The 11,334-nt window shown below is 25.1% G+C and overlaps 1 protein-coding gene across 1 annotated transcript; it reads right to left on the minus strand.

The window, feature by feature from the left end:
* Positions 1 to 3,461: 3,461 nt before the first annotated feature.
* LOC120079090 (putative polygalacturonase At3g15720) lies at positions 3,462 to 8,999 on the minus strand. The gene is made up of 8 exons (XM_090309850.1): positions 8,906 to 8,999; positions 7,361 to 7,422; positions 7,119 to 7,259; positions 6,105 to 6,125; positions 5,793 to 6,000; positions 5,597 to 5,678; positions 5,377 to 5,485; positions 3,462 to 3,713 (listed from the first exon to the last, which is right to left on the minus strand). The coding sequence occupies exons 1-8, from the start codon at positions 8,997 to 8,999 to the stop codon at positions 3,462 to 3,464; spliced, it is 969 nt and encodes a 322-aa protein (XP_090165976.1).
* Positions 9,000 to 11,334: the final 2,335 nt, after the last annotated feature.

Here is an 11,334-nt window from a genome sequence, read left to right on the forward strand (position 1 = left end):
TAGTATACAAACAAATATAACAATACATTCAATATATACCTTAGTATGAAAAATCTGAAATAACACATATGCCATATATACATATATGATACAACAAAATCATATACCCCAGTATATAAATTTTGAGCAGTAAGATATCCTATAAAAGGTAATACATAAAAAAACATATTTTTCAGGATGATCATTTTCAGTACACAAACTGAACAATGTATACATAATATACACCAAAGTATATATTGTACAAACATGATGTATACACAGAGAAAAAAACAAAACTAACAGAAAAAAAAATGAAATAACAGAAAAATCAATGAGAAAAAAAAGTAAAATGTATAATGAACATTTGAACATTTGAACATTTTAATATTTGAAACTAACCCATTCCAATATTAATGAAGAACGTTCAAACAACATATTAAATCTGCAAAAAATAGGGAAAAAGAACGAAGACAAAGACGAAAAAATGTTAAAAATCGAAAAAAAAAAAACTAATGCATGCAAAAAAGGAAGATGAAGACAAGTGGAGAAGGATAACTAATGCATGAAGATAACGAACAAAAAATGTTAAAAATCGAAAAAAAAAATGAATGCATGAAGAAAATGCATGCTAAAAACGAAGATGAAGACGAGTGGAAAAGGATAACTAATGCATGAAGACAACGAAAAAAATGCATGCAAAAATCGAGAAATGAAGAAAAAACACACAAACCTTTCTATTACCAAATGAAAGAGAGATATAGAAGAGTAAAAGCAAGAATCATTAAAAATAGTTTTTTAAACAAAAAGTAATTAAAAATGCATTAGAATATGAATAATCATTCTTGGGGGCATTAAACAATATACAAAAAACAACAAAATGTGGCTCAATTAATAATTACACACAATTCAATCAGGAAAAAATGAAAATAAAGAAAAAAAAAAGAAAAATGGAATAATTATACAAAAAAACAATTATGCATGAAAATTAAAAAAAATGATAAAACCGTCCACAAAAATTACAAAAAGCCTTCATTGAAAAAATAGAAAAGAAAATACATTTTTAAAAATTATGATCCAAAAATAACAATTTACGTAAAAATCTCTAACCTAAATACTGACTTGATAATGGTTGATGGGTTGGTCGGGTCCAATTATATATATTACAAAAAAAATTATGGTTAAGATATTTATTTTGTATTTGAATGGTGAGATATGAAAGATTTATTTTGTATATGATAGATGACTCTAAATTTCAAAGGCATGTAAATATTCAAATTTGGTTAAATTATAAAAAAAAATGCACTGAACTTTTTACACTTTCGGTAAAAAAAATGCTCTTAAAGTTTCAAAAGTTTCAAAAATACCTTTAAAATTGTTAAAATTTTGTTTAAAAAATACTCATAAACTTTCAAAACATTTCAAAAATATCTTTAACTTAATAAAAGTTCAAAAATACTTCTACCATTAGTATTTGAACAAAAACCGTGAATTCCTCATGACAAAAATGACTTTATAAATAAAAAAATTAAAAAATATTTCCACTTGTTTGAAGTTTTCTTAAATTCGAAAAGAATCAATTTTAAAATAAATTATATAGATATCCTCATTTTTCTCATATTGTTACTCTCATATTTCTCTTAATTTTTCAATTCTTTGCTTACACCAATTGTTTCAATAACCAAAACAAGAACCAAAATTTTAAGTTAAAACATAAAATACCACAAAATTCACAAAATTTCAATATCAAAATCTCTTCTTGAAACCTACCAAAATGATAAATAGTCAAATAAAAAAGTTATTGACTAGTTATCGTACATATAAGTACTCTCATATATTTTTTTTAATTTTCCCATTTTTAGCTTATACCAATTTATACCAATGCTGAAGCCCCTCATGAAATGCCTTGGAGCAAATTGGAAGGAGTGCATCTTCATGTGCGCATATCAAATGGAGAGCGTTGCGGCGCCACAAATGCTTGCTGCCTCTCGTTGCTTGATTTCACCGTTTTGCTTTCCGTTGCTTGCTAATTGCTCCATTTAAGCCTGAATTGCATCTAGAATGTCCCAATGGCTTCTTTTGTTCAATAACCTATCTAAGAATTAAAATAAATACTACATTCCTAAGAACCAATACAATTTAGGCTGATTATTTGATTGTGGTATGTTTCAGATGAGATTTTGATTTTGAAATTTTGAAATTTTATGTTTTAACTTAAAATTTTGATTTTGATTTTGATTTTGGTTTTGCCGAGAAAATTGGTGTACGCTAAGAATTGGAAAATTAAGAGAAACATGAGAGTACCTATGTGGAAAAAAATGAGGATATCTATATAATTTATATTAAAATTGGTACTCTTCGAACTGAAAACTTCAAACAAATACTAACGAGGGAGGTATTTTTGAATTTTTATTAAGTTGAGGGTATTTTTGAAATATTTTGGAAGTTCAAGGGTATTTTTGAAACAAAACTTTAAAGGTTTTCATCTAAAACTAACCGCAAGAGTATTTTTGAAACAAAACTTTAACGGTTTTCATCTAAAACTAACCGCAAGAGTATTTTTTTGAACTCTTTAAAATTTAAGGGTATTTTTGAAAATTTTGAAACTTCAAGGGCATTTTTTATAATTTAACCTCAAAATTTTACAACTTCATGAAATACATAAATAAGATAGATACAATTATGAAAGTTTGGAGACAATTTATCATTTAACTCATAAATTATATTAAACACTTTTTACACTTGAGTTTGGGTCTATTGATTGACTGAAGAAAAAAATGTGTTTGAAAAAAGTTATTCACAATTAACTATTTGAAAAGTTAAACCAAATACACTCTTAAATAATTCACTTTAAACAACTCAGTTTTAATAGTAAACACTATCAACTAAAACTTTAATAGTAAACACTATATTTATTGACCGACTACATATTCTCCTCTTTTCTCCTCTTCTTTTCTGAGTAACTTCACTTTCTCCTCTTTCTCTGCTTTTTATATTTATCGAAAAATTCTACAACTCTACATTTCAAACACAAACTTACTAAACTCTAATATATTAACTTTACTTAATGAATCATACGACCTTATTGTATTAATATTTGTAGAAGTAGATTGCGATTCATGAGTAGCCATTGTATTAAAAATCTTCTTAGCACTTTACTTTGAATGACAAATGTTCAATTTATGAGAACGTTTTGTGATATTAAGTGTTAAACGATATATTTTTTTAAAATCAACAAAGCTCAAACTTTCCAAAAAGATATCTTACTAAATTATATTCAAAGTGATAATAATCCTTCTAAAGTTATATAACATCAATATCAATGAGTCATTAACTAAAAACCTAATTTAAAACCAGTCCTTCACCATCAATCAATTCTCGATAATTCGATTTCTCACTTTCACAATTGTTAAACGAAAAAAAAACATTATGCTAAGCCTAACAAACTTTAAACATATATATATATATAAATACACCAGAAAAATCTACCAACTCATTGGGTTTAAGCAAGGAACAGTGGGAATTACAGTTCCATCCATAAGTCCATTAACAACATTTCCACAATAAGATGATGTGATCTGTTGTTCATCTTCATGGATAGACCCCAATTCAATATCTTTCATAAAGATATTTCTACAAGGGACTGACTCACTGCAAGCAAGATTTACTGCAATTTTACTCCTTGATGTTCCTGATATTTTACTGTACACTACGTTGCTGATTTTTACTGCTGAAGTCTGCAACAACAATAAATTTATTATTTTTGTTTCGAAAATTATGTTGGAGATTGATCGATAAAATATGATCCTAACCTAGAAATTTAGAATGGAAATAATAATTATTAAGGACTCATTTGGTAACCATTTAGTTTTTTTGTTTTTTTTTTTTAAAATTAAGCCTATTTCATCATATTTCTTTAATAATTTGCATTTTTCTTAAATATAGTAGTTGAATTCTTAGCCAAATTCTAAAAACAAAGACACTTATTGAATGCTACTTTTTTTTAGATGAGAAATGAGAAATTTGGAAGTTGAAATAATATTTATAGGCTTAATTTTAAAAAACAAAAAGAAAAAGTAAAATGATTACCAAATAGATTTAATTACCTGATTTTTGCACTTTTCGTGGTCACAGTAAAATTGATCGATGATGATTGGATTTGATGAGCCACGAGAAATTATGCCTTCAAAATTGATGTTTCTTGCATATCCACTCCCACCCTATTCACATATGATCAATTATTTACGAAATTAATCATAACTTTTTACCATAAACTATATCAACTAATAATAATAATAATCGAGATATATTGGGCCGAAAACGAGTAATACTTGGGTATAGTCTGACTACACTCATTTTCTTACATCCCTCTGCTCTAATGCTTCCCCTCTCTTTACACACACAAAAAAAATTATTTTAAAAAAATTCGCACATGACAATTTTTTATTGGATAGTTGTCACGTGGCAATGACAAGCATTCTTTCCTACTCAAAATATAAAAGATACAAAGAATAATTGAAAAGTAAAAAGAAAAAAAATGATACAATACAAAATTAAGTTAAAAAAAGAAAGCACTCTAACTCAAGCAAATATGTTTAGTAACAAATAATCTCCTATGAGCAAATATTTAGATATATCATAAGATGCACTCACCTCTATGAGTTAGATTAGCATCACATAAATGAAAATAAATTAAAATGACAAATATTTAGGTGCATCTCGGAGAATCTTTGTGTATCCCACCAAATCGTCCTATCGTAATGTGACATGAGGCAAATTATTATAAAAAAAAAATTATTTCAAATGGTAAAATTGTTGAAAATATTTACAAGATATAACAAAATTTCATAAATAGAATTCTATTTGTGTCTATCTATCATTGCCAATTCTGAAATCTTGCTATATATTTGAAAACCACCCTTATTATTATTTATTTTTAAAATATTTTTAACTATTTTTGTGGTGTGAGTAATGGAAAGTGGAAGTATAGGGATGAGCATCTTGGGATATACTCAAATATCACCTAATTAAAATATTTAAAAAAAGAGTAATTTTCTATGTGACAAATTATATGATTAGACAAATTGTTGGAATGTACAAAAATGGGTGCCATTCAAAATGCACATCCCATGGTCTAAGTACAAAATATATAAAATTTAAAACTTTTAAATAAGGCATTTAATTTATAGATTTCCAACCCCAAACTTTAATATAGTTGTTTAATTATAGAGTAATTGATTTAAATAATAAAACTATAACAAAATGTCACTATCTACTTATATATATATATCTATCACTAATACTAATAGATGGTCTATAACTAACAATAATATTTTACTATTGTTATAAATAAATTGGTTCACTTTAAAATAAACTATGGGTTATATAATAAATAATTACCTGCCACGTTTTTATTCTAGCTCCATTGGTTGTACCCGTAAAAATTACATCTTTCACGTTGACAAATTCAACAGTTTCATGTCCACCATGTTTACCAAGGCTTCCAATACTGAGAAAGGGTAAAAAAATCAATAACAAAACAAAATAATTTGTATGCTTAAATAAGAAATTAAAATGTTAAATGTAATTAATTGAGGGATAAATAATCAAACATTATCACCTAATGCCATGTCCCGGACCACAGGCAATGCTAGAGATGTTGATTCTATATGAACCATCCCCAATTGAAATACAATCATCTCCTGAAAATTTTGCCACCTTCAAAATAGTTAGTTTACTCATCTTTTTGCACTAATCTCACTACACATATCACGTGACAAATTATATTTGAATAATTTGGTAGATATGTCTATTACCTGTGCGAATATTAGACATACTAATAACGATTTTTCGAGAATGTTGGATATGAATTCCATCCGTGTTAGGACTCTCACTTGGTGCTTGAATGTTTAAGTTTTTAACATATACATATTTTGATCTTTCGATGGCCATATGCATTTGGGGACTATCTTTAAAAGCTAGATCCTTTATGTGCACCTTTTCTGAATGTTCCAAAATTAGACCCTGAAAATTTATGTTTTCAGAATTAAGATTGAATTAAATATAATCTAATGTTTCTTTTTGCATAGATAGCATTAAAAACAAAAATGGAATCAAATATTACTTACCGTTGGTTTTCTTCTACAACACTGCCAAAGATTTAAAAAAAACAAAAAGTTCTTATTAAATTTCAAAGGTATAATATTAAAATATTGCTAAAGTGACAATAACTCAAAAGTAAATTAATAAATTAATTAATTAAGATAAAAGAAAATATACCCTTTTATTTTTATTTTTGCAAGAGAGATGCCACCAAGTATTTCCTCGACCATTGATAGTACCAGAACCTTTAATTACAAGACCTTTCATATGCTTTAATAAAATCCATTGGCGGCATTCTTTTCCCTTATATTTCCAAGCTGATGGATTTTTTGGTGCAATCAATTCTCCATCAATCTAATTTGAAAGAAAAAAAACAAAATTAATAGGTTATATAAATTTTAGAAAGATCACAAATTAATATAATAATTAATGTGTAATTCGTTAGGATCTTTACCAATATATATAACACTTAATGGGAGGTTGAGATGTGGGCAAACTAAATATTCGTATTAGTAATAGTAATATACAAGTAATTTTATATTATAATTTGTGTATCCAACCAAAAACTAGAATATTCAAGAGTATTTTTTTTTTAAATACAACCAAACCCCACTTTTAAAATTATAATTCGAGTATCTAGCCAAACCCTAGAAAAATAGTTATTAGGATTTGAGTATCTAAGTCTAAATTAAAAAATCATTAAAAACTATTTGTAACCTAAAAAGATCCAAATAATATGTTATTGAATACTAACTCTTCCACCATCATTATTAGTGTTTGTGATTTTAAAAATAAGCCATTTTTGGAAAAAAAAAATTATAACCATTCATAATAGCTTTCAAAACATTAAAAAAGTTTAAATAAAATCTATTTTTTTGTACAACAATTTTTTTTCTATCATTCAGTCCTAAAGAAAACTAAACAAAAAATAGTAAATGATATAAAAAGATTTTAGAAGAAAATTAAATAGAAAATTATAAGGAAAAAGTTTATAATAATAACATTAACTAAATAAAAAAAATCTCGAAAAGAATCCAAACCACAATGCTAATACTTGTAGACTTGCAATTGCTACCGTCCAAAGTGAAAGGTTGAAGTAAAAATGAGTTGCCACCAGGAACCGTCATTATAGGAGAAGAATCTGAAGAATTACACGTAGCTTTCCAAGCGTCAAGAAAAGCCTATTTAAAACATTCATATTAAAATGAAGATAGATAAAAAAGGGGGAAAAAATACCAAACCCAAAACAAAAATACAAAATAGAGATTAAATTCATATTTACTTGAGTGTCTTCAATAGATCCATTCCCAATAGCTCCATAATTAACCACATTGAAGGTTTTTGCTGAAATTTGGAGAGATTGAAGAAAAATGATCAAAAGAAGAACAAAGAATTTCATATTTATTTTTTAGGAACCTTTTTTTTCTTTGCATAGACTTCTGTGATTTGTTTTGTGTTTATGGTACTTAAATAGATTTATGTTGGAGATTCAAAAAAACGATATTGATCTTATCAGAATATTGCGTTGATTTCAAAATTATACAATGTTTTATGATTTTGTTTATTTCTTTTAATATTTTATAAGTTAATTATTTAAAAAATTATTCATGGTAGAAAAATCTGTAACAAACAACATATATTTGTAATCTTACAGAGGACCTAATGGTAGGATAAATAAATGTTTTTTTTAAATAAAAATTATAGCATCTTTATTTTATTTGAATAGAATAGATAAGAATATATTAGGGATACATGGTGGATAAATTATCTGAAAATTATAAATAAATTTTCTTTTATCAAATTTTTGTTCAAATCCTAACTCATTATGTATTTTCAGTTTTTTTAATGATATAAGATTTTAATAATTGTGTATGCAGGTTCAGAACAAGTCAAACCAATTTAAATAAGTTACAGCAGTTGAGATTTGAATTTTCCACCTCTATATATCACTTTTGTTATTTAAAAAAAAAAACAAATATTACCACAATTAATGTTATAATCTCGGCTTATATTTTCAATTAAATATTTCTTATTTCAAAATTATATAAATGGAGTTTTATGATTTGGTTTTTTTATTTTTTTTAATATTTTGAAGTTGATTGTTTAAAAATTTATATTTATATACGTAGAAAAATCTTTAAAAACCACGTGTATTTGTAATTTTTAAGAGAGTCTAATCTTAGTTTAAATTATTGTACTACGATAAATAAATATTTTTTTTATTTAAAATCAAAATTATACCATTTTATTTTATTTGAATAGATAAAAATATATTAGAGGTACACACCGATAAATTCTCTGAAAATTATACATAAAATTTCTTTTATGAAATCATTTTTCAAATCATAATTACTTATAATGTATTTTTCAGTGTTTTTTTTAAAAAAAAATGGTATAAGATTTTAATAATTTTTAAAGATACTGAACAAATGTGTATTTTGTGCATGTATCTGGCCTAACTGGAGTAGGGCATGCCAATTTAGGTTAGGCAAAGGAGGTTGAGATGAATATCTTCTACCTCCATATATCAATTAGCGTTCTTTTTTAAAAAAGAAAAATATATATCATATAATCTAGGATTATATTTTCAATTATCAGAATATTTTTTTAATTTCAAAATTATATAATTGATGTTTTATGATTTTGGTTTTTTTTAAAAAAAAAATATTTTGAAGTTGATTGTTTAAATATTTATATATAGTAGAAAATGTATTTGTAATTTTTAGGAGTGTGTAATCTTAATTTATACCATAAATAAATCTTTTTTTTTTTTATTTTAAAATCAAAATTATACTATCTCTATTTTATTTGAATATATTAGTGGTACCATAGGCTTGGCCAAAATCCCTGCAGATATTGCTTTGATCGGAGTGGCGGATCTTCAAATCGGAGTGGCGGATCTTCAGTTTGACTGGAGACATAAAACGGAACCCCGAATTGAAGACAGTATCACCGTCCCACCCCCAACTCCACCTCGAATAATTTTTTATTATTTTTAATATATATATATATATATATATATAAACCAAAATCATAAAACATCAATTATATAATTTTGAAATAAAAAAAATATTCTAATAATTGAAAATATAATCCTAGATTATAACTTTAGTTGTGATATATATATTTTTTAAAAAAAGAACGTTAGAAAACAGTAGCTTAGCCTTTTATATTTTTTTAATTTAACTTCATAATATAATTAATTTTTAACTTTATATTAAATTTAAAATAAAAAAATATTTTTATTATTAATTTAAATAAATAAAATAATATAACATTAATTTGTTATCTAAAATATTTACAATTTCAATATAATACAAAAAAATGTAATTGATTTTTAATAAAAACAATAATTAAAAATCAAAGATGGAAATTTTTTTGTCATGGGACCCGATCCCCAGATCCCCGATCCCGATATTTCAAAATGGGGAATGGAGCAGGATGAGGATTATAAATCCCTAGGGACAGGGATGGGAAGTGTATCCCGACCCTATCCGACCCGTTGCCAACTCTAGAATTCCTTGTATAATTGGGTATCTTTAGTAGCTCTCCATTCCCAACCTCTCCAAAATTACCTATGGTTTTTGCTAAAATATGATTTGGAGAGATTGAAGAAAAATGATCAAAAGAAGTACAAAGAAATTCATTTATTTTTTTTTAATCTTTTAATCTTTTAATTTTTATTTTTTTTTTATTTTTTTTTGCAGGGACTTCTGTGATTTTGTTTTGGGTTGTGGTGATTAAATAGATTTGTTGGAGATTAAAAATATGATATAAATTGAAAGATCTTTGACATATCATCAGAATATTTGTTGATTTCAAAATTATAAAAATGATTCATGACTTTGATTTTCTTTTTTAATATTTATAAGTTATTGTTTAAAAATTTATACATGGTAGAAAAATCTATAACATCCATGTATCTCTTTTTTGTGTATTAAACTCAAATGACATATTATAACACACTCATCAACTACCTAACATGCAATCTTGTTGAAACATTTAACTATTTAAGTCATAAGATCATTTAGTGGTTTAACTATTCACTTTCTTCTTACTATAATTTTGTAGGCAAACAAAGATTAAACAGTTAACATGAAGTAACAAAATGAGTGACAAAAAAATGTTCAAAGGATGGGAACGAAGAATGGAAGTCAAAGGGTTGTGTTGAGAAAGAGAAAAAAAAAAAGGGAAATAGGAAGTGTTAGGTCATAGATAATTGAAGCTGAAAAGATATGGAAGAGGGTGTTACATAAGCAGTAATGACAATTTTTAAAACTTTTTTTGAAAGATGAAGAATACTAATACAACTTTTGAAAGTTTATTGATATTTTTGCAACGACGTATTAATAATTTTTGTTCATATACTAACACTAAGGTTATTTTTAAACTTTTTCTTAAGTTTAAGGGTATTTTTTTAAAATTTTTTTTGAAAGTTCATGGTTATTTTTTAAATCAAGTATTAATAGTCCCATCCAAAACTAAGGGTAATTTTAAATTTTTTTCCTAAACTTTTTAGATTATTTTTTAAACTTTTAGGTTTATATAAAGTACAAACTTCAAGCTATTATTTATTTATTTACTTTTATTTTTTAAAACAAGTTCAACGGTAATTTTAAGATTTAAAAACACTTCTAGTCTCTAAACTTTCATGCAAATAACAATTTAGTCTCTAAACTTTGATTGATAATGATTTAGTTTTTATACTTTTAATTTTCTAACAATTTAGTCTTTGTACTTTCAAATTTGTAACAATTCAGTTGCTAACATAAAAATATTTTATCAAAAATAGACTTCAATTCTTATTATTTGATGATGCCAACTTTCTATTTACAAAAAAAAAAAAAAAAGTCTTTAATTAGTTTATCAGTTTATTTATGCAAAAAAATCTCATCAATCATTAACAATGATTTCTACAATAAGGATTAAATCATTACAAATTTTAAATTACAACAATTAAATTGTTACATACTAAAGTCCAATGATTATATTACTACAAAATTGAAAATACAAGGACTAAATTATTATAAATTAAAGTTCTTGGACTAAATTTTTACTTTTATAAAAGTTTATGGATTAAAAGTGATTTTTAACCTGATTTTAATTAAGAAATTTTATAGTTTAACATTATTTTATAAAATAAAAAAGTGAATGATTAGGTGCAACCTCTTCTTATTCTCCTTTCGTTTATTCACAAAATATATAAAATATTTTATTAAAAAATGTATCACGTGACACAATTTCATTAAATACTGA

Source organism: Benincasa hispida, unplaced genomic scaffold, assembly GCF_027475165.1.
Source record: "Benincasa hispida cultivar pf3 unplaced genomic scaffold, pf3_genome.v1.1 HicScf336, whole genome shotgun sequence".
Classification (NCBI taxonomy): Eukaryota; Viridiplantae; Streptophyta; class Magnoliopsida; order Cucurbitales; family Cucurbitaceae; genus Benincasa; species Benincasa hispida.

Coding starts and splice junctions, on each gene's coding strand:
- LOC120079090 (XM_090309850.1), bottom strand. CDS start 8,999: ATGTCTCCAGTCAAACTGAAGATCCGCCACTCCGATTTGAAGATCCGC. Junction 7,260..7,360: donor GATCTATTGAAGACACTCAA/GTAAATATGAAT, acceptor TGTTTTAAATAG/GCTTTTCTTGACGCTTGGAA. Junction 5,486..5,596: donor GGTCCGGGACATGGCATTAG/GTGATAATGTTT, acceptor ACCCTTTCTCAG/TATTGGAAGCCTTGGTAAAC.